Genomic DNA, 24148 nt, shown 5'->3' with positions numbered 1-24148 from the left:
TCCCATTTGAATGGAATGCAGAATTAGACATCACGATGCGGGAATTCTTCATGTTGGTCCTTTTCAAGCACAGGCAGGGAATGAGTATTGTTAGAGCATCTAAATAATCGAAATAAAATCGTCATGTAACAATCTCTCGGTTTTGACCACTGCAGCTCAGATTTGATTGTCTTTAAAGGATCACACAAAGTGCATATAACTCAAACACGGGGAAAGAAATCTTGTTAATGAGAACAGCTTCGAAGTATCACTGCACACTCTCAACCCTTCCCAGCATGCCACACTGTGCCTGTTACCGAGATCTGTGCTTGTAGACCACATGACCATTTGACTTTTTCTTTGGCATCCAAAGGGGGGAGGACTTGCTATCGCAAGCACACTTTCTAAAGACACGGACATGGACAGAATATATGTGTGATTAAAGAAAGACGTGAAATAAAAAGATGCAAGACTTCTGCAAGAATTCATGAAGCCTGAGACAAAATTAAAAGCGTGTCGGGGTCATTTTTTTATCATAAGGGTAATAGGGTTTATGTGTGTGTGTATACTCACTCTGTGGTGGACGGGGATGATAGGAGTGGTTGGGTGGTGCTGGTCTGTCTGTTGGTGTGTTGTAGTTTGGGTGAGGACGGGAGGGACGAGTCGGTCATTTCCTCGATTTCGTCATGGGATGATTGGGGTTTGCTGGTCTTTTTCTTGCTGAAGGCCTGCTTGAAGGAGCTTCGCAACTGTAAGAGAAAACCACAGAACGACCATGAATGTAATAAGATGAGCAACAATCCTCTAACCATTCAATTCAAACCACTTTGTGGACAGGCAAGAATTACACAGTACGTTAGGAAGACGAATGGCTTGTTTTTAAAAATGTACTACTGTATGCGATTTCTTATGCATTGTGTGTAGTATGTTTTTATTCAAAACGTATATTAGTAACTTCATAACATCAGTCATTAATAATATTGAAGAGGTTTGGATGCCAATGACAGCATTTGTGGCTGTCAATGTTGATTGGTTTTGATGAAACGTCAGCTCATACAAACATTAAAAACAAGGTAGCAACGTTGATCAGCATATCACATCTCTTTATCTCATCTCTCTGTTTTTCAAGCAGATTTGGCCATTAGTAAACAGCAGAAACATACTGGCAGTCATCGGGATTTGGGAATGCTGGTATCATGCACACGTTTCTATGGTAAAGATTAATATTAGGGGGGATTGGGTTAGGGGGATTATCAGAGACAATCGGGCGCACTGATGCAGGATTTGGAAACACTGACCTGGGCAGGGATGGAATCAGCCACCTGAAGACAAAACACACTCAATGTTACCATTGATGAGACCTACCATCATTTATTCAGTTTATTAGATTAGATCTGGGTGAGGAATCGTGGAGGTTTGTGAAGGTCTTTCACCGTGTTTGGCGGTGTGAAAATGAACAGTTTTACAGGCGTAATATTATAAGACAGAAAGTCCATTTTCTTATACTTTATTGGGAACAGTGTATACAGACCAGAGACGATAAATTTGTGTCATATTTATAATGGATTTTCTCATTTTCACTGCGGCCATAGCAAAGAGTGTTTATGTCAGGAAAAAATTGAATCATACTTTTAATAAAACAGTTTCTTTACAAAAGGAAAACAATATATAAAATAATATATTATAGTTAAATATAAAAAAGTTGGAACTAACTTCACGAGTTCATGTTAATGTTACATTGGTGACATATAACTCGCTTGTAGTTGAAGCCCACTGTAAATGCATTATTTCTCAATCCCTCTCTTCTTTCCACTGCTTGAGATGAACGGACCTCACTGGCTCAAATTATGCAGATGAATAATTAATGGCCACATAAATAAAGAAGTGATTTGTATTTATTAGCTGGTTTAAGCTCCGCTGTCATTACAAGCATCCGGGCCAGCTCGAGGAAATGTAGCAATAACCACCACACACCCGGCCAATGTTATTTCTCATTGCGCTTTTCACTTAATTCACTCTCTAAATTACAATAAACAACAGCCCGGTAGTGTTGAGAGATAATGAAGATGCGAAATAACTAGAAGTAAACTGGAATAGATGACTGTAAGTAAAACACGCACAATTGTGTCCTAATAGCATAAATATATCACCCGTAATGACTAAAACTTGTGCGGAAAAGCGTTTTTAATGAGATCATTACTCAAAGTAGATAGTTTTCCTAAAGGGAAAGGACTGAAGAACAGGGTGAGAAAGTGTAGGGGTTTGTCCAAACAGCAGAGGGGGAGAATGATACGAGCAGGTTGGATTCTTCATACGTGCATGCAGTAGACTTTCAGGGTGTGTTATATTCACCTTGTGCCCTCTGTCCTTACCCTGGTGGTGTGGTGCAGAAGTGAGAGACAGAGACAGTTTGAGATGTCGTGAAAGAGGGGGAGGCAGCCGGAAGGGCGTGAAATGACAGAAGTGTTTGTGTTGTATGCGTACGTGTCTTTTTTTCCCATAATTAAAGAGGGGAGAGATGCCACACCCAGAATGATGACATGAAGAAAAAACACTGTGGTCTGTTAAGAAATAGAATTTTATACTATCAAAAGGGCATTTTTGCATCAATTTTTACCATGATGTTATACTTATAATGTTAGTCAAGGTGTCAAAACAAGTTGTAATTTAGATTTTCATGAGTTTTTTACCCTCTCTAAATATATGTCAAATACATAAATAGATAAAAAAACATTACTTGACAGGAAACGTGACTTAAGATGTAAAATCATGTTTTTTTGAAAGAAAATAAAAATAATGAAAGTGTATGCGTAAAACAAGCAAAACAAATCTAAACAAAATTATTCACGTTTACAAGCAGATTCTTTTTTGCATGTTTAAGGCATACATTTGATTTGATATTTTCTTTCATAAAACAAAACTAAATATTTTAGCTCACTTTCATAGGATTCTCCAGTGTAAGGATTTTCTCTAATATATACAATTTATTGAAATGTCACAAATGTAGATATTGCATTAATTTAAAGGGAGTCATATGACACGGCTAAAACAAATATTATCGTTTTTGTTTTAAATGTAATGCAAATTTAGTCTACCAAACGCTGTGTTTACCACATACCGTGCATGTTTGTATCTCCTCTTTGCCCCGCCTATACTTTACAAAGCTCATCTCTCTGAATAGCTAAGTGTGCTGTGATTGGCCAGCTAACCAGTGCAAAGTGATTGGTTGAATACTGCAAGCGTGTGACAGAAATGTAACGCCTCTTACCATATTTGTAACATCAGGTTCCAAAGCTATTATACTGACAGGTACGCCCACCTTACTTGCGTATACATTTGGGCGGTCTTAGTCAAATCATACCACGAACTGACGTAGATTTGTGGGGGTGTGGTTACACGAGGTGTTTCAGGCAGGTCTGGGTGAGCATTCGCTTTTAGATAGAATACATCTTTTGTTCCGACACTTTAATTTTTACAATTTTACGTCTCTAATACATGCATGGGCAACTTGTAACATACCAAAGACACAGAAAAACACGTATTCGCGCCATTTGACCCCTTTAAATTAACTGTATCTCAAAAAATTTAATATTGATTTTACAAATGCATTTTTGCATATTTTGTGGTATATCGTATTAGGAAGTTATTGCAGTATCGTGTAGCCTTATCTTTCACCATGGATTTATTGCTCTTACTCATATTTCCAATTTCCTTCGGATAAAAGTGTCTTCTAGAGTAATACGTATAATGTATTTCAAAACACCATGCCCGATCCTCTTCTCTTGAATATCCTTGGAACATTTCCCAGGACTGGTATACCAGACAACAAACCTGTTTTTTAAAAGTGCTCTTTCATTACAGTCAACATTCTGAGTGTGGACAAGCCTCGTGATGGGAGTGTGTTGAAGCCTCACCCAGCTTTTCTTCTTCTTCTTCTTGTCATCTGCGTCTTTGGCGCTGCCCATGCTGGAGTGGCTGGCTGCACTGTTAATACTGGACATGCTGTCTGAAGAGTGCTGTCGACGGATCCTCAGATCTGCAGCGCACACACACACAAACACACATCACACACAATCAATATGTGATGCACATGTTTGCATGAATCATTTAAAGAGCCGGGTTATTTTTGGAATGAATGAAAGCAATGCACTTCATTACTAGGCGGCATTAAAGAGCGTGTTAATGAATGTAAAGTTGAGAGAGGCATTAACATAAAGAAGAGGAAATGTTGCAAGACAAGAGCGGCACCTTTATGGACGTGATCAGGGCCGTTGAGGGCCACCTGAATGGCGGTCTGAGCATCCGTGTTCTGAGCTTTCAATGCCTCGATGGTCTCTCTCAACTCCGCCAGTTCGGACTCCTACAACACACACAGTTTTATGAATATACTGTAAATACACACGCCACTTTCCTTTGGGTGCCCTGCGAAGCCAAGGAACTAAGCATGTGGAGAAGGTCCCCTCCTCTTTTCATGGCCACGGTCAAATCTAAAGCTCAGGACTCCCAAAACCGCTGATAGGGTTTCTTCTTTAATTGAAAGTTAACAAAGACGTCTCTTTGTAATCTCGAATGGTTTATTCAAAAGGGATTACCGGCTGCGGGAACTCATTAGGTCTGTGAGGGCACTTTGTGCGAATTAAGAGAACTGTTTCACATTTTAAACTGAAGGTTACATTTACATGATGTCTTGTTTTGGTAACGGGTGGTTCAAAGAACTTTAATTTATTAGTTTAGCTAATAAATGAACATTTATTTTACATTTACTCACCACTTCCCGACATTTTTCATGGAACAACAAAGAAAATTTGAGCAGTTTGAACATTCGAACTGACTAGAGAACTACATTCTTCTGAGGCCATTTGATAGCTCAGCGTTTTAGTTAGTCAACATGCTGACCATTTACTTTCATTAAGTTGAAATGGGTAGATGAGACATTAAAGAGTAAATATTTTGTGATTTATCGGTCCTACTTTGGTTTATGGAGTGTCCAACAAGTTTTCGTACATAGTACACAGTGTTAAAAAACGTTCATTTTCTAATTTTAGGCATTTATTGTTACGTTACTTTCCGACTGCCTTTCAAATGATTTGTTCGCCGATTCATCCGTCTAATCCCCTCCTTTCTGTCAATCTGCTCTGATCTGATTGGTCGGATGGTCTAGTCTGCTGTGATTGGTCTACCGCATACAACGTTGCAGTGTCGCAAATGAAACGTAGGCGGGCATTACACCGAGTGATGCATATGCGACCCGGAACTGAGATTAGAACGATCGAACGACTCGTTCGCGTATCTCAGAGTTGACTCCCTTTTCCCCCATCCCAATAATGTGTTATTCCTCCGCTTTCGGCTTTACTTCTCGGCAGACTGGTTACATTCACACACAGCATGAAATGTCATTTTAAGGACATTCTAATTGTTACTCTTTAAGCTATACAGTAAATAAATACTGTTGTATTACCCAGAAAAACTCAAAAGGGTTTTAAAAAATACTGTATAACATCTCAAAATATTATTTTAGGTTTAAAGGCAACATGAAAAACTCATATTTATGTGTTTACGTGTGCTTTTTCTCACCTTTTGCTCCGCTGTCATGGTAAGACTCTGCAGGCGACATGTCATATTCGTCAGACTCTTTTCAAACGCCGCCACCAGGTGTGCCTGTCAAACCCACACAAAGAGTATCCCGTTTAGAGCAGAGTTTGTTCAGACGGACATAAAGAGAGAAGAGTATACGACCATACAACTTTCTGCACCGCAGTACATTTACATGTATGCATCTGGCATACGCTTTTATCCAAAGCAACTTGCATTGTATCTTAGTATGAACCCTTGGCGTTGCTGATGCCATGCTCTAACCAGTGAGCCACAGGAAAGCATGTGTTGCACTGCACAATATGCAAGTTTGCCATTCGACCCTAAAATTCATTATATGATACATTATAATATTATTATAATATAAAGACATTATGCCACAAATACATTATGTGGACCACAAGAAACTTCACTTACCAGTGTGACGTATGAAATGTAAGCAATATCATAGTTTTTAACATTAATATACTGCATTATTATTTATTATGGTTATCAAAAATGGTACCCATGATGATAAACACTGACTCCACAACCCAATGCAACATTCATGTGACAACCATGCAGTATACTGCTGTTTGAACCTCTTATAAAATGCAACCTGCTGTTTATCCTGCTATTTCTTATAATAATAGTAGTCTATAGAGTACAGTACGACATTATCAGTATGACATTTCATTCTGATTTGCTTTCAACAACACAAACTGTGTAAACCAATGGGGTTGGTGCTGTGGGTGTAAAACAAACCAAAGTATGCTGTGGTCTACACCTGTCAGCTCCACAGTGTGGATTTAATGAGGTTATCCCCTGTATAAAAACTTCAAGCATGTTACGGGCATCTGGGGAGGAAATGGAATCACATTTCCTCATATCCTCCCAGTCTGAGCCTCTGGACAGTTTCTCCTGGGAAACTCTGATCTCCACCCCATCGCCAGGCTGAGGAGCTCTGTGAACTAATGAACTATTGAACAATGACTGGAAGCTTTGAAGCATGTTTCAGGTTTAAGCAACTGAGAGGTAGTTCAAAGGAGACACAATGTCTGAACATATAGCCCCTGGGCCTTGGTTGAGGAGATGTCTCTAACACACTAATACAAAAAATGTAGTGCTTAGTTGACACTGTCTTCGGGCCTATGGTGCTAATAAGGAAGGCTTGTAATCTCTTCTACTTGATATGTTAAAACCTATTTTTTTAATTGGATGTTTACTAGATATAGTTAAGATAGTTTAAGTTACTTTATGATGTAAGAAAAATTGTGTGCTTTTATATATTATGTAATATATACACTGTATATATAGCCGCAGAAATAAAACCATTTGAAAGCACCATTACAGGTTTTCTGAATTTATTATTTACAGTTATGTGTTTAGGTAAAATGATCATTTAGTTTCATTCTGTGAACTACTAACAATATTTCTCCCAAATTTCAAGTAAAATAGAGTTTCAATTTGCATATAAAATTGCAGAAAATGAAAACTAGGGAAAAAGGTGTAAATAACAGAAAATATCATATTCACTACAGCAATACAACATTAATATGTGTACATGTATTTAGGAAAAGTTAAAAAATGCTTTCTTTTAATGTGATAACTGCGATAAAAATCGAGGTTTTCATGTGTCTTGTCATGTTGTTGGATGACTTTATGTCACTCCTGAGGTTGAAATTCAAGACACTGGACTGGAATGGCCAACAATACATCTATAAATGCTGATTTGAAATGAAAATCTGGAGTGGTCTTTTAAAAATTTCAGTAAGTAGTGGAACAAAAGAGGTACTTTGAAGATGTGCCAGAAAGTGAAGTCGAGCGAACACCAAGAGGCAAAATGCCAAATGCTTGACTGCATCTAATGGCAGAGTGCCTCTATAAACACACTTTTACCACATGCCCTGCCCTGCCCTGTTTGATCATCCATTTATATTTCTTCAACAATCTGTCCACACTAAGTCCCTCAGCGCAGTTAAGCAATTGTAAAAACAGACCAAACAGATAGGATTCAGCCTGTCGACATGTGCCTATTTGATCATAAATGAATGAGTACAGATTTTACCAATAATGTGTCACATGCTCAATTGGTTATAATAAGTAAACATTAATTACTGTACACAAATAATATTTCAAGGCAAAACACCACAAGCTATCTGTTATCATCCCACCTGTCTGCCATTCAGGTGTGGCTGTGTAGGCATGCAGAAGTCTTCTAGCTGTGAGGTCTGAAGAAAACTGACTTTGGCTCTTTGACTTTTCTTTCCCAGGATAATGGTTTTGCTCCGGCCAGAACAATGATACAGCAAGAGTACTACCCCTGTTAGCTACGGCCATCCTCGAGATCTCTCTCGTACCAGTAGCCACCCACTAACACACCACAGAACTCTACAGCCCGACAGGTACGTATTTGAACCCATGAGATCAAGGGATTCATCTAAGGATGGGCAGATAGTTGCAGATTGAAGTGAACATTGTAATAGCCTCTTTACTATAGAGATGCCTACGATCTGCATATCACAATATAATTAAATTCCAGCTTTCTGGCTTCTTGTTGTGAAATATTCTGCTTAGAAATAGTGCTGTCTTTTAAAATAAACATCGCTTGGTTGGATATTTTGTAATGCAATGGTTTTCACACATTTGTAATCGTGCCACACCCAAAGGTCCCCCAAAAATACAAATTCTGTCATCATTTACTCTTCATCAAGTTGTTTTAAACATGTATTCATTTATTTGTTCTGCTGAAAACAAAAACATATATTTGGAAGAATGTTTGGAACCGAACAGTTTTCGGCAACTATTGACTTCCATAGTCAACGGTAGTCAATAGTGCCCCAGAACAGTTTCCACGTTCTTTAAAACATCTTCTTTCGTATTCAACAGGTACATTTATACAAGTTTGCAACAACTGGAATACAGGTTTGGAACAACTTGAGGGTAAGAGAGTAAGTGATAGAATTTTCATTTTTGGTTGAACTGTCCCTTTAAGAGCCCGAATAATTGAAGAAAGTCAAGAAGTTTCTAAAAGTGCAATTTCATCTTCACAGGCTGTCATTATGCCGTATTGTTTTGGAGATTTAACAGAAGCACAAAAGTTGTAAATGTTGTTTTGAAGCTCAGTAGTTCTGTACTGTAAACATTTCATAGCGCTCAACAATTGTGTGACTTGAAAAGATTTAGTTCAGAGGCGATGTCCCGAAAAACAACTCTTGACAAACACAAATCACAACGGGGGATGGGTGGAGAGACGGCGGGTGTCTCGTACCCTGTCACTCCTTATTAAACAAACTGTCAGACAGTATGGGCTTCATCACTCCTGAGACGGAATGTGAATAGAGCTCAGCCCGATCCAAACCCGGCTCACTTTGTGCGGTGCTTTCACAGAAATCTAATGTGACACAGTTTGACACAGTAGGAATTACATACAATGTGTGTGTATGCTTGTTTTAAGCGTAGTATCTAACTCATCAGTTTTGCTTTGGATAAAAGTGTCTACCAAATGCCTAAATGCAAATATGGACTCACATTGGCCGCCAGCTGAGAGGTAAGGGTCGCTACTTTCTCCTGCGAAGCGTCCAGTTCCCGGCGTAGTTTTCTGATTTGCTGTTGGAAAAGAAGCAGTTTCTCATTACAAAACTCTATGAGATGTGCACCGAAGCATTTTCCTCGCTTAATAGTAACATAAGAACCTAGATATTATCAATGGCATGTAAGCACTCGGACATGCAACACTTTGAAATAGTTTGGAGTGCGTTCTCTTGCATTACGCTAGTGAAGAGTATATGTAAAAAGAGAAATTACCGTTGTATTTTGCACTGTTTGGCCCTTGAATGAGAAAAAAAAGAGTACAATTAACTCTTTGTTGCAAGTTTGTAGATATAACCACGACACAGGAATGCAATAGTAGGTTGTAGCGGTTACAGGGACACGTTAGATGTTATACTATACATTGAGCATTAGTTGACACAGCGTTTAGAAAATCAGCAGTCTTGGACAAATATTTAAACAGGACAATGAACATTAAAACTACACAAACCAAAATAAATGGAAATTAAAGGACAATCTGTGATCAAACAAAGAAGATCCAAATCAAAGTGAAACTGGTGTGTGTTCAATGTGTTTGTCCATGACTGTGTCGGAGGTTGACAACTAAACTAAAGTAGTGGATACATAAAGGTGTCTCATGAAAAAATTGGGTTAAATTTATGTTAACTATTTAGGCTTGTTATGGGCAAATAGGCAGATTGTTGTAAATAAATATTGTTTCCTTTATATTACGTTATTACGTTATTCCGTTATATCCAATGTTGCTGGCTGTAGCCCAATTGGTTGTTTACTGTTACTAACACAGAGGTTCATTGGTTCGGCGAACATAAGTACCAATGAAATTTTCATTTGCCAATTGCATGTGAATGTACCCAATGATGTTGGACTTTGTGAAAGTGTATCACTGTTCGACCTTAAATTGATTTTATATATCTCATGGTACAGAAACATGTACGGTTTTGGGTTTTTCTTACCTCAGAATAAGCCTTCTCCTCCGTCTGTGGAAGAAAACAAGAGAGTTAAAGCACAGGTTAAATACTCCAGTACACATCCCAAAGGCTTTTTTGCATCCACATAGATTTAACTGTTTCCTATTAGATGCATAATGGCAATAAGAAAAGCATAATCCACTCCTTGCATTCCACACCTAGCATTATATCATCTATTTTGCGGTAAGTTGCAGTGATATGTAAATCACAAAGCCATAGAAAATTACAAGATTGCCAAAGTATTTTGTCTTGTTTTTCAGTAAAATGTTTCACGATACCGTACATTCACTTTAGAAAAAAAATAAAATAATTCAGAGAATACATTGAAGGTGCTGTTCTTTGGCTGTTTCCGAACCCTTGAATAAATTTCAATCCCTCACAAATTTCAGAGGTCTGCCAGTGTATGTGCAAACTTCAATATTTCTTAGAGATTGCGATTTTGTTCCTACTATGGCAAGGGAAGTGACAGAAGCACTAATAACAGAAGCGTTAGTTTTGCCTTATTTTTATATTGGACCTAAATTGGATAATAAAACAAGCAGATTGACCAGTAGATATTTGCAAGCAGGACTTCAAAGGACGTTTCATAGAAGTGTTTTAGTATTGCACAGAACAGCTTTCACTGCCGATGTTAAAGTCATTTAAGCTGTTATTCGACCGTTATCTTAGAATGTGTGTAGCTGAATTCTTATTACCAGCCGTAGGACTTTGATGAAAGTGAAAGTAGTTTAGCGCGTGGCTCAGTCAAGTGTTTACACTCTCTGATAACCAAACACTACTCCAGCGGCTCTTCCTCTTCTATAAGGAAGGCCTCACCCTTTGGCGTATTCCTTTGGGCAGAGGCTATCCAAAAACTCTGAATAGTGACATCAAAATTTAAGCGTGACTTTTACTTTTCAAATTCTGTCATCATTTACTCACGCTCTTGTCATTTCAAGCCTGTGTGTAAGCCTGGGTAACCGAACAATGGCGGTACTCATTCACTTGCATTGAATGTCATACAGGTTTGAAATGACATAAGCTTGAGTAAATAATGACAGAATTTTCTTTTTTGGGTGACCTACACCTTTAAAAAAACTTACTGGTCAAGTAAATGTATCTTGTTTTAGACATATTTACACATTTTACTGTAAACAAGACAACAATACTGTGTGAGAAATACATATTATTTTCAGTGAATACAATTTTGCAAGTTGGATCAGATTTGAGGTTACCCCCTGTTAGTAACTGATTTGAAGCATAACGTTAGACTGTTAGGGTTTGCATGTATTAAATAATGTGACAAATACAAACGGGCTCTCTGGGTGATGAGTTGTTACCTTGTCTAAAAAGGCCAGCACCTGAAAGTAAGAAAATGTGTGTTCAAACAGTGGCAAAGTCACAACGCTGAGCCACCATTAGCCTTTTGGGTTCATTCAAGTCTATTAATATGCTTGTGTTATGTTGAGATGGTGAATGTTGAACACTTCTCTCAACATAACTATTCAAACAAATGCTCTATTCAGGTTATAAGTCTGTCATGCCCAGGCAAATGGAAACAGCATATGTGATGTTACTGGAGTTAATCCATTTGGATTTATCTGCATATTTCTTTTAATTTAAAACAAATGACAGAGTTAATATATGCTGGTATATATCCTCATACGTGAGGCAAGCAACTGTGAATTGAGACATAAATCAAACTTAGATTTTCTTTTCATATTGTAAATAACAGAAGTATAGGAATAACTGCGTAAGAATGAGTACCAGTATCGGAAGAATGTTCAAAATTGGCTCAAATTAAAATAAAATTGCTCTTTTAATGTTTTAATCTGATACAAACATGCTTCTGATATTTATCAAATTCATATGCAGACTACAAAGCACATTTTCTGTGACTTGGGGCAAAAATAATCAAAAAATGTATAATAATTCATGAATAAAAATTATTTTTTTTGAAATATTTTTTCAGGTCAAGCACACAATTGTCACATAAAAGAATTGTATCCATTTAAATCAGGTTTAGATAGGACAGATGTAATAAATTCTCAGACTGAGAATGGATAAGTTAATTTTTGACACTGGTGGGTGTTGACACTGAGTTTTTCAAGTTTTTGAATGACTGAAGGGTCACTTACCGCAGAGTACAAAGATGATGTGCTTGATACCAGAGAGAGAGAGGAACCATGAACTGTAAAGAGAGTATTGATAAAATAAAGTTTTTGAAAGGCATACTGAAAGGCATAAATAAGGCCTCATGCTGTAACACTGACCTTCATCAGTGCTGTCTCGGAAAGAGCCGGACCGACTCATGCCGCGCGGCCGCTCCTCCAGCGAGGTGGCGCTTCCGCCCAAAGCGTATCCCTCCCCATAGAGCTCGAACGAATCCTGTGCTGGAATACTGTTAGAGCGACTCATACTGGTGCCGGGGAGATTGAACTGGGACGCATTGGTGGGACTCACTGCAGTCAACACAAATATCAGAATATCACATACAAATTTAAAATTAATGTTAAAGGTTGTAAATACACATGAGGTAACATACGCAGGTTTGAGTAGTGGTATTTGCCGGCGTTAGTGCCAGCTGTGCCCGGTGGCGAAAGAGGACTTCCTGTGTCCTGCAGGCCACCAGTGGAGTGGGAGCGTAACCATTCCTTTCCTTCCTCGTGTGACGTCTGTCTGGAGGAGGGGGGGTACCTGATGGAGAGGAAATAAACTGGCTAGGAATACAATTCCGGTGATACAGTACCACAATGCACTGCATGTCAAAATGTGTTGAAGCTATTGGACAACCGGCACAAAAGGAAGTCTATAAAACTGTAAAAGCTAAACCTATTAAATCTGTGTGACGGGGTGTAAAACTGATTTGTTTAATAACACATGACAATGACAACTGCCCACACTGTCTCACGTCTATTCTTTTGCTGTAATAGCTTTAGGCGGTGGGCAGTCTTATCTTCAAGCTTGAAGGACAGTTCATTAAATTCCATAAAGCTTTTAATGAAGTTCACGCAGATCTTTCCATCGCAAATGTTTTCAGCGAGCACATCAACGCATCTGCCTTTAGTATTAAAATACCACCATGTGACCTATGAGACTACAAATGATTGACATCTATTGTCATTTAACTACAAAGAACTTGCACTTCAACGTGGCTTTCTTATCACAATACATGAATGTTTACTTTTTAAGCGGTGGATTGGACAGTACAGTATAATTGAGTTTCAATGTTGGTCGCTTGGCTCTATGAATATTTAATAGCTTGTGAAAAGCACCGTGTTGTACTAACAGAAGTTGTATGATGGAGTTAAGAACATAAACCATACAGTTTATATGTGAGGATCATTGGATGTTTATATTAGTACCTCAGTCCCTTTTTGGGGAGAGTGTTTCGGTCAAGAGGCATGCTATTAAAACAGAGGAGAAATAGGAGTTATTTTCAACAAACAGACATACAAGTTTTGACAAATTCAATCCAGACATCGTAAATGATTGTTAAACTACTACATTATATTATTAGAACATTAATAAAAGCATAACAAGGCATTATTGTCAATGACAGAAACGCTATGCTGTTACATATGCTGGAAACAGACTTTAAATGCACATGTCTGTGTCTTTATATGAATCTCTCTGCTCAATAGAAGGCTTTCAAGGCTTTGTGAAATTTACGAAGGTCAGCTGCTTCCCCAGTAAGCCACTCCCACAACATTTTTATGTAGTTATTATTTCATCCAACATTCAATAAATAAATTACACCGGACTTGCAGGATATATAGGACTCACCCCTCAGACAGTGTGGATTTGACGCTGCCCGTGCGGGTGACCTTTGGCCCGTGGTGGTGTAGGAGAGGTAGGTCGATGGACTCAGAGCTAGTGTGTAAACTGGTCATGCTGTGGCAGCTCAGGGTGTCTTTACTGCCTGCAGATGAGCTGCTGAGGTTTGGAGGCCACGGGCGGGCATTAGAAGGCAGAGACAGACCCGAAGCTGGACTGGAGGCCGCAGAGTCTGTGCCCAAGTCAGGTGTTTTACCGTATAGCGGGCTGCTTCCGCCACTTTGTCCGCCCATGCTGCCCAGACTACCTGTTCCTGAGGAGGGGGAGTCCAGGCTGGCCTGGCGAGCCAGTGTGCAATGAGGGCTTCCCAGCGCTGATGGACATTTACCAGAATCAGGGGTGCCAGGTGAACTGGGTTTACTGCTGGCCTTACTGCCGAACAACCTGAGCAAAAAGAAAGAAAGAAATGAAAGAAGGGGAATAAGAAGGTATAAGCTCCGCCCACAGTGCAATCTCATTGGTTATCTGTATTTTAAATGACTTGAAACTTGCTTGAAACCTCAGCTTCATGGAGCGCAGCGCCGTTTCACTCAGGTGTGTTTAAGTACACACCTAATAATACAGAAATCAGTACGCTGGAAATCCTCTCTGCTTTAAATAGTGATGAGTCGCAGAGTCAAACATTTGTGTTAAAATGCAATTATTATCAATGGAACATAAAACTAAAGAGATGTCATTAACAACATTACCAGAATGGAAATGTGAACTGAAAGTTTGGCTAAGAGGCATTTGGAATTTATTATGTTTTAACTTTCTCTTGACATCGGCTGGATTGTTCTTCTTCATATGCTTTGGTAACTGCACCATAAGGCAAAAAAGACAGTTTTTTGCACTGTTCTAACTATGATCACCTGCTTTTTGCCTGCAAATAAACACACAAGTACTTAAATCCTGTTTAGGGTTGTAATCCCTATATTCCTGTGGTCTGTCTGCATATTTGAAGAGTTTGCTTCTTTATTTTTCAAAAATCATGTTTTTTATTATTATTTGTGTTATGTTTTTATTTTATCAGTAAGCTGTATTTTTTAAGTTATAATGGCTTCAATCGAAACATTGATGATTGATATTAATTGGAATGCACAATAAAAAACAGAGTTATATCATTTTGGAACCAAACTCTTCATATGCACTTACAAACCACAACCACCATGTGGCAGCATAAACCACCTCAGTTTGTGCTACAACAGAATGTTAAAGCTGAAGTGTGATTTCTTTCCTTGTTTATCGTAGCATTTGCAGGTCGTAGATGAGATTTCAAAAGGTCCGATGGGAAGCGGGAAAGACATGGAAGAAGGAATACAGCTATGACTAAAACAATGAGGTTTGCAATCCATCACAAAATGTTTTGTACTTCTCAAAAAACACTCAGCCGACACCGCTCATCGCTCATTGGCAGATGAAATCAGCAGTGCAGCACAGCCTGAGGCAGCTCGCTTCCATCTTACATACTTTTGAGGGAAATATCTTGGAACGTTCCCTCGACAGTGGCCGCGAGGTCACTACATCATGAGTCAGCCGAACCACAAACCGCAATTGTATTTTTTTCTATCTGCCTGTATCTGTTTGTCTAACAGTTAATGTTTGCCTTACTTTCATATTTTAATGTCATCTCTTCCTACGTTTGTCTTTTGTCATCTTTGTCTTAACTTTCCGATCTTTGTTCCTCTTACCTGCGGAATGTGGGAGACGCAATGTCTGGGTATTTGGAGCCTGGCTGTCTGAGTCCAGATTGGGTGGACGTGGGGCTGGATTTAGGGGATGTGGAAAGCCCTGTACCCTCTTGATCTGACCCCGCCACTTTCTCCTTATCCGTCTGATTGATGGTTACGGGACTCGATCGTCCCGATCCCACTTTTCCAGTGTCTCTTCTCTTGGTGCCGGTTCCCCCCACACCTCCTCCACCTCCAGCAGACTTTCCGCTGACGTTTGAATCAATGCTACTAGAGCTAGAACGATGCCCACTGCGGCTCACCACGCCGCTTCCTCCACTGGATGACTTCGCAGGCCTAGGTAGTGAGCGGTATTGGAGCGGAACCTTTGATGTCGTACAGCTTAACAATACAGCATCATCCTGATGTTGTGCACCATCCAGACTCGTCTTCCGACCGTTGCCAATGGGTGTGCCCTTCCCGATGCCCGAAGACTTGGGGACCTTTCCTAAAGTGGCCGAGCCACTGGCAAGTGTGGCCCCGCTAGCTGTAATGAGGACCCCGGCGGGGCCTGGAATCTTCTTAAAGCCAAAGGAGCTAGTGGTGGGTGGACGTCCAATGCCCGAGGGCGGCTTCTTCCCCTCATCTCCGCTGCTCTTTCCTGCATCCGATGGTGAGCGCTGGATGCTCGGGCTCTTGGTTGGAGACTTGCCCTTTTCAGACGCTTTGGCGTCATCTGTTTTACCTGTCAGTACAAGGATGTTTGTTATGGCATTGGCTGAACAGTTTAATCATTCAATTCTGCTGGCCAGGGGCGGCCGATTTTTGCGAGCTTATTTGCAAATAATTGTCTGCCCTAATCAATCATCACCAATACAATGCAAAGTCACTGTGCCAAAAGCAGTTGTGCCAACAACACTTTTTTTTGCACAGCACAGCTAAATATCACAGTTACAGTACTTTCAACTTAGCCAAAGATATTTGTTCCTGCTGAGTGTCCCAAAAAGTAGCTTGACTGAGATTCAGCTGTAAAGGTTAGCTGAGATGAAAAATAAGATAAACAAGCACAGGGGCCTCTTGTGTTGCATCTTTAACATTGTACCTTATCTTCTGTGTTTAAAGTAGCTTTTTTGCTGTCTTATACATAAAATGACTAATAAATGATATATCACGTGTAAAATATCTCTGTGAAAGCTCAAGGCTCTGTAAACAAACAAAAAGAAAGAAACGGCTATTGCATGTGACTGTATTATTGTTATACGTTTATACCTGGTGTTTTGAGGGAGGTAGATGTGCCTTTGGTCCGTGGTGGTGTGATTCCAACCTGGGCACTCATGCCCCTCCTCCAGGAGCCTGTTTGGGACATTGGCAAACCTGACTTCTGACCAACATCTTCACCCTGTCCTGAGCTCTTCCACTTTGAGGAAGGGTCCACCCCTGGCTCCATCTCCTCGTCAACCTTCTTCAGATCTTCAGCACCGGCCCAGCTACTTCCATCCTGCGTGTCTTTATTTGACTGTGAATCACACAGACAGAGAACTTACAACCACAGTAATCTAACACAGGCATTCCATTTGACAGATGGCTCAACTTTTCACTAGCCAAAGCAATATGTCCAAAACTCTTATTCTGCTCAATCTGTTGTGGCCTCCTGACAGACTGCTAGATACAAAGCTGTTTATAAAAGTGTGTGTGTGAGGAAATCAAAGTATGAAAGATGCGAGCGTACGCGCACCTGTGCTGCTTTGCTCTTGCGGGAGGAGATGCCGGAGTACGAGGGTGGATTCAAATCGTCAGTGGCAATGTTGTCTAAGGTATCACTCAAGCCACTGCTGACCGAACTGCTGTCGTCCCAGCTAAAGATAGACAAATGAAAGATTAGATAAATGACACATGCTAAAACACTTAGCTAAGTGCTACTTAATGCCAATAATAAGTCACAGTCATAGAGTCACCTACTGCAACAAGGAAGTAACATGTTGTAGGTTATTTTGATATGATATAAATTAACGTTAAACGCTAACATGATGTGTAATGACCCATCTTTGTTTGGTTTATTAAATCCCAAGTTTGCACTTCAAAGCCAATTTTGTTGAAGTACATCTGAACCCTTTGCAGTGTTATCACATAATGAGTTACACAAAGATCATAGCAGATATTGATTTGGGCTTATTCATTACATTGTCAAAATGAAAGTCAAGGACATTCCTGGAAAGCAACACAACTTCATTCACATTTCAGTGCCCACTACTATTGACTCACCGGCCACATTATATTCATTTTCCCAATTAGCAGACTGAAACTTCATCACTTCAGTTCTCATTAACTTACTATTGCTTATTGACAATCTCTCACTCTTCACCAGACCTTGTGTCCTCATTTCTATCATTTAGAAGACTGTCTAATTAATGAAGGATGCTGACCCACTTGAAACACTTTAGATGAATTGTAGATCTTTGGAGAAGTTGATATTATTGCAGACGCAAAATCGTTGTCATTCACAAACCAATTTTCAATATTAGAAGAAATAAATCATATGCTGATGCTTATAGCCCGCTGTCTATCTCTGTCTGGTGTCTGCTAAGCAAGCAGGTCACCCTTGCTTGACTGTGTGTGTGTGCATATGTCCACGTGCATAATAAACACTTGAGATCTGATCGAGGAAATATTTCAAACAAGAAGGACGGTTGGCTGAGCTCACAAGACTAAATTGGCAGTCATACATATGGACGGTTTCATCTAAACAACATAAACAAACGTTACTGCACATGCGCACTTTTGTGACCCCAACTGAACTTCCGGTGCACATTTATAGACTATAGAGTGCCTGTAGATAACAAGCAAAAGAAGCCGAGAAGAACCTTTAGATGGCTAAACTTGTCTCTCCAATAGTTTGAATTTAGAGCGATACCAAACTCAACCGCTAGATGTCAATATACCATATAGTTGGTTTAAATTAATCAAAACTACAGGACCCATTCAACAATTGTTTATTTAATAAAAGGAACATACAACAAAATTAAACAAAACGTTTATTTAAAACAATTATTATACAATAAAATAATATTATAAATGAATATTAAAATAAATTAAATTTTATTTAAATAGTCAAATCATTAGATACTACCCAAACACAAGACGGAAGTTAACTGGGGTCAGGCGTGCGCGTGTCCGATGGAATGGTATGTACAATCTTACCGCGACACCAACTATACCTTGAAATATTGAAACCTTGCAACTAATGTCCATATCTAAAATTTAGATATTTATATTGATGGTAAGATTCTGAGCAAAGACCATAGAACAACAATACATGTAGGAAATGTTTGAAGAGCATGTGCAGATTGTCTCTTGACTTGTATAATGTATGCAGGATGGATCGAGCAGGAACGGAAACTTTGAGAGGCTGAAAGCTTCTGGATAATAATTGTGCGAGACCCCGCAGGGCTCTCAACACCAGCGTGTGGGTGTTTCTAAAGATTCAAGAGATAGAAAGAAACCCGGCGTTCGCATGCATGTGTGTAATCACTCTAAAAATAACAGTTATTGATTTACAGCGCTGTTATTTCTTGCCTATTTAACTCAAGGCGCAGCTGACACTTTTCTTTGGAGCTCGGTGTTGTGTTATACAACAATGCAAATTAGGATTAGAATGAGACTGAGGTCATCCGTACAGGGTATTACAAAACAGACAGTCCTGGCTCTGAACAGATGAGCCGCTTTCGAAGGTGTAAACATGGTATACATTACTTAAGCGGATAGTCCAAAAAATGGAAATTCTTTCATCATGTATTCACCCTCAGTACATTCCAAATTTGTATGATCTACTTTCATCTGCAGAACACGAAAGAAGATCATTTGAAGATTGGCTCCCATTGACTTCCATTTTTGGGACTCAAAACCACGTTTCTCAAAAAAGAGTCATACACAGGTTTCTAATAACATAGGGATGCATTTTTACTTGTTTATAGCTTAGGTTCTTTATCCTTTAAAACAGGTTTTGCTAAACACATACAAAATTACAAAAGTACACTTTAAATGGAGATTTTGAATTGATTTCCTATTCCTCTAGACAAACATAAAATGTTAGTATACCATCAGTATGCTAAGTGAAACAAACAAGCCCACCAGGATTTATTGCTCCACGCCTCATTAAAATCATTTCCACACCAAGCGTATCTCATCCAACGTGCGCTATTCGTCTCCCGGTTCGCTCGACCATTATTAAGCCAAGGATTCAGGGAATAGTCAAGAAAACATGATTCTATCATTTGAGGCAGGGGATCTAATTGATCCAATTGTGACGTCAAGCATTAAATGAATTAAAATGCAGCATTGGCAGTCGCTACGCAATTGTCTCATCTACGGACACATTTGACTTTAATGTTTTAACACCTGGGTAGATGTATTGACTTGTTGATGTTATCAAGTAAGGGTAGTCACAGGTGAGTTCAGATGCTAAATGAAAACTAATGCTGAAAGTGCAATGCGTTACAATTCACAAATCGATATACACCTAACTTCAGTTCAATTGAAAATATCCGCTAATATCCGCTCATTCGGCTGATACCTACACGCTTGAGAGCTTTCAAAAGCTGTCTGCACTCGCTGACCTCCCACAATGCAACGGTGAAGAAGAAACTTGTGGGATTGACTCAGTGATGCTCAAGCTTAGGTGTGCATCCCACGCCGATGGGATGCTTTTTGGCAAGGGCTCATTGGTTAAGGTGACCTTGAGAGAATTTCTTCCACATAGGCATGTACTCACTGAGCGTGCCCACAGGAAAAGTGTGGTCACTGTTATACAGCCAGAACGGTGACTAAATCCACACAAATCCACATACAGAATGGATGCTGACTGACTATCGATAGTCTAATTCTACTGACGCAGATACTTGATTTTATTGTATTATGAAACAAACCCAAGTTAAGCTGCATGCTATATATTGCTTGTGTTTTATAAAAAAAGTATATTATGTTGATGTAAGAATAGCCAAACTACTGGCACTAGGATAAGGACCCCGGAGAGCTGGCCTGGAAACTCGCCTGTTTGGACTGAATATTTTATTCTTTTATGTCCCTTGACACCGGTCGCTACTGCATCTGCTGCACCCGTGATGAGTCTGACAAGTGGCGCAGGGCGACATGCTTTATCCAGATCATGTCCAAACACACCGGTCTATTTATGACAGCAATGCTCTTCCTGTAGTATGGGGCAACATGTCTTTAAACAACACCTATAATTACCAAGAGCTGTTGTTTTCAGATCACAGACATGAAAAGTACTGTTTTTCCGTTTTTGTTTGAGCAAAATATGCACAGATTTATTTCTTTATTTAGTTAAAATGTACCTCATGGCACGGTTGTCGGTTGTCTTTTACTGAGTGCACGGTGAAAACATCCATTCAAGCGTACAGTAATTTTCTCATGCAATATTCAGTGTCTGAAAGAATCGTGTAACAACAGCATTGAATAAAGCCAGATTTTGCGTCCCACGTGGATGATAATAAATCACTTTTTTGATGACTTGCTGTGTCCATTGGCCTGTTAAATACGCATCATGCTGTGCTGTAATTTTGACAAAGAAACATGTTTTTGGAGTGTAAATTAACTAGCGCTTGTAAGGTTGCCATCTTGCATGAAAATACTGAACGCCTCTATACATGCACCATGCTTACTCTTTTGCCACTTTTATTTCAAAGAAACTAATATCTGCTATTGAATGATCCCCAAAGGGAAAAAGAGACTACATACTGTAGCAGTCTTTGACACTGATAGAAAGGCACGATATCAGTATGTCTTATCACTTGCACAAGCCCAGTCCACTTTAGCACCAACGAAGCCAATTTTGCAATGATCAGAAATGAAAGCAAAGCAAACTCTTAACCAAAAGATTAACAAAATGGTGACTGTCCTGTTGGACTCGCCAACATAGCAAACTCAGAAAAAATGAACACTGGTCAATAGATACCCAAAAGGCAGGACAATGACTCACCGCCCTATGCTGATTGATGCTGTCTGGCGGTCTCCTGACTGTCTCCTGGCTGTGTGTGTCATGCTGTAGCTCCAGGGTAAAACAAGAGAAAATGCAAAGAAGAAGAGAATGTAGGAGGAGAGTGGTGGTTGAAGAACGCAGCCCACCTGCTTACTCGTGAAACACGGGCAGAAGGAGAGACAGAACCATCTCACCACTGTGAACGGCTCCACCCCAGCACCTCCCACTCCTCCCCTGGGCCCATCATGCGCTCTGAGAAACGCCACAGACATCCTCAGACAACGGGGTATTGCCGGAGGGCAGTGACTTGAAAGTCAGGGTCGAACCCATTAATGAGCATTGTTTAGTGCAACTTTCTTACTGGTTAAAGGCCGATCACCCATGTGCAATACAAAATGTAAGGAACCATCACTTTCTTAGTTTGCTTAAAGGAATAAATAAAAAAAGCTAAAGAAAAAACTTGTCTTTCCATAAAGAATTTGGGTTTGAAGTGAAATTAAGAGTAATTCAGCTGTTGTATGCACAGAGCTAAATGAAACCATTCTGAATGAGGTGACCTTGTGGAGGCAGAACATGACAATGCTCTTAAGAAAGCAAAATCAGACAGACGTCATTCCACAAGCCTGGAGTGAAAAAAACGTTCAGCTTCTGCATTGCAGAGGATTCAAGCGCCATCAAAACTATAAAATCGTTGGGAGCCCTTTAAAGGGGATCCATAAAGAGGATGTAGAAATACAATTTCTTCATCATAACTTTGTAGTGTAACTATTAATATATATTGTAAGTCTGGTTAACATTGTTTAAAACGTACCGAGTGTTGAAGAAATTGAGCCACCATTCTAGTTTGCATTCTCACCTGTTTGCCCACAAACCAGCCTCGGCTGAGGGAAATCACAGATAAGTGCGATTTGTTGTCTAGGCACTAATGAAACCTTGAAAACCTGTTTGTTTATACCGGCAGTGTTTACATTCCCCAGTGCATGAATCAATCCAAAGCACCATATTAAACCCATTATCTAAACAGATACAAACTGACCCTATAGTGAATCCAGGGGAATGTGTCTGCATCCCAAATCAAACAAAACGTTTTATAAAAACATTTGAATAGTTCAATAAATAGATGTCATTTCTCTTAACTTCACCATTATCTCTATTATCTCTTTGACCTTGTCACATTCCTTATTTATGAACAATATGTGACACTAGCTCATAGTTTGGCCAAAAAGGCCTTTGGTGGTTTATTATGATGCCTCTTGTGCCCCAAAATGCCATCTAGCTATTCCGAACATCAGATCTGAGCCCTATCATACGGGGAATTCTAAACTGGATTTACTTAAAGGATCAATGCAAAAGATAGTGAAACACTGAGCCAGCACTCTTAAAAGTTTATCCCAGGTGAATATACAATAATTACTCTGCTCTTCTGTAAATGTTCTTGGCTGGAGGTCTTCAAGTTCAAAAGTTAAAAGTGCTGAACAACAAAACAAGTATCCAAATAGCTTTCCTCACTAAGTCACTATTTAACATCCCTGGGGATTTTGACGAGAGAGATTTGCATTTAATCACCAAACAAACTCTGCACACTGCGAACATGGATAGATTAGGGAGAAAATACAGAAAAGCTATTATCCTGTAGCTTTAACTGTACCATTGAGCGAAGAAACCGACTGGGATGAAACTGTTCAGCGTAAGATTCTGGTTGATTTGATATGAGTTTGATGGATGATGTTCTGGGCTAATGGATGGGAACACTGCCCGATAGGCTTGTGGGAGGTCTTAGTATCGGGAGACATGGCTGGATATTGCAAAGTATTATTAGAAACTTCAAACAGAAGGACAAAACATTGTAGGATTTTTTTCCCTCAATGGATTGTTTTTACTTTTCCCTTTAGGAGGAAATAGGTAAAAAAGAGGTTATATAACACAGGGTCTGGTCGATAATTGTTTTACAAGAGGTTATTGTGGTATTGACCAGAATGCATTTATGAGAAACACCTGGAACAAATAAGAAACATATTGCTCATGCCAGGCAAACACTTTTTTCAGCTTAACTGTTCTGAAACAATTTCTGGGGTTAAAATAGTGCTATTTTATCAAATAGAGAACAATTTTAAACAAATATCAGAAGACAATATATTATATATTAGCAATATATAGTGATTTTCAAACTGGGGTCTGGGGATCCAGGGGGCCTCCAGAATAAAAAAAATAAAACAAAAACAGCAAAAGTTGTAAAAATCTACTGAATATTATTATAGTTTCATTAACAATTTGTTGTCTTTGTAATGTCACTGTTTAAATGCTTCTTTATACGAATAATGGATATGTGTTTTAGAAAGGGGGGCCCTCACAAAAGTTTCATCATGTTTGGGTGTTCTTGGCATGAAAAAGTTAAAACCTGGTGTACAGCAACATCAGCTCTGTTAAATGTGACAATTTTCAGATCCATTCCTCACAATTTGTACATTTTTCTCCAAAAGCAACACAGAAAGTACAAAAAGTCTTCATATTTCATCTGGTACTAATGATGAGCTTAAAGTGGAGCACCAAAGAGCATAAAATAATTATTCATCTATGTCCAGTCAAATGAATCATTG

General features: G+C 39.3%; 1 protein-coding gene across 2 annotated transcripts in view; it reads right to left on the bottom strand.

Annotated features, from left to right (window-relative positions):
* Positions 1-24148, bottom strand: part of nav3 (neuron navigator 3) — a 121926-nt gene that overhangs the window by 10651 nt on the left and 87127 nt on the right. For both annotated transcript variants that reach the window (XM_079455013.1, XM_079455014.1), the window contains exons 13-30: positions 17292-17412; positions 16826-17072; positions 15578-16301; positions 13857-14291; positions 13436-13477; positions 12616-12767; positions 12344-12532; positions 12209-12261; positions 11411-11431; positions 10077-10100; positions 9358-9381; positions 9082-9159; positions 5554-5637; positions 4228-4339; positions 3894-4015; positions 1278-1301; positions 553-728; positions 297-383 (exon numbers count right to left, since the gene is read on the bottom strand). In XM_079455013.1, coding sequence (XP_079311139.1) covers positions 297-383; positions 553-728; positions 1278-1301; positions 3894-4015; positions 4228-4339; positions 5554-5637; positions 9082-9159; positions 9358-9381; positions 10077-10100; positions 11411-11431; positions 12209-12261; positions 12344-12532; positions 12616-12767; positions 13436-13477; positions 13857-14291; positions 15578-16301; positions 16826-17072; positions 17292-17412 — 2715 coding nt within the window. The remainder of the gene's footprint in view (positions 1-296; positions 384-552; positions 729-1277; positions 1302-3893; positions 4016-4227; positions 4340-5553; positions 5638-9081; positions 9160-9357; positions 9382-10076; positions 10101-11410; positions 11432-12208; positions 12262-12343; positions 12533-12615; positions 12768-13435; positions 13478-13856; positions 14292-15577; positions 16302-16825; positions 17073-17291; positions 17413-24148) is intronic.

This window comes from Barbatula barbatula (assembly GCF_947034865.1).
Source record: "Barbatula barbatula genome assembly, chromosome: 4".
Classification (NCBI taxonomy): Eukaryota; Metazoa; Chordata; class Actinopteri; order Cypriniformes; family Nemacheilidae; genus Barbatula; species Barbatula barbatula.
Note: the sequence above shows the minus strand (reverse complement) of the source record. Positions and strands in the feature narration are given on the sequence as shown.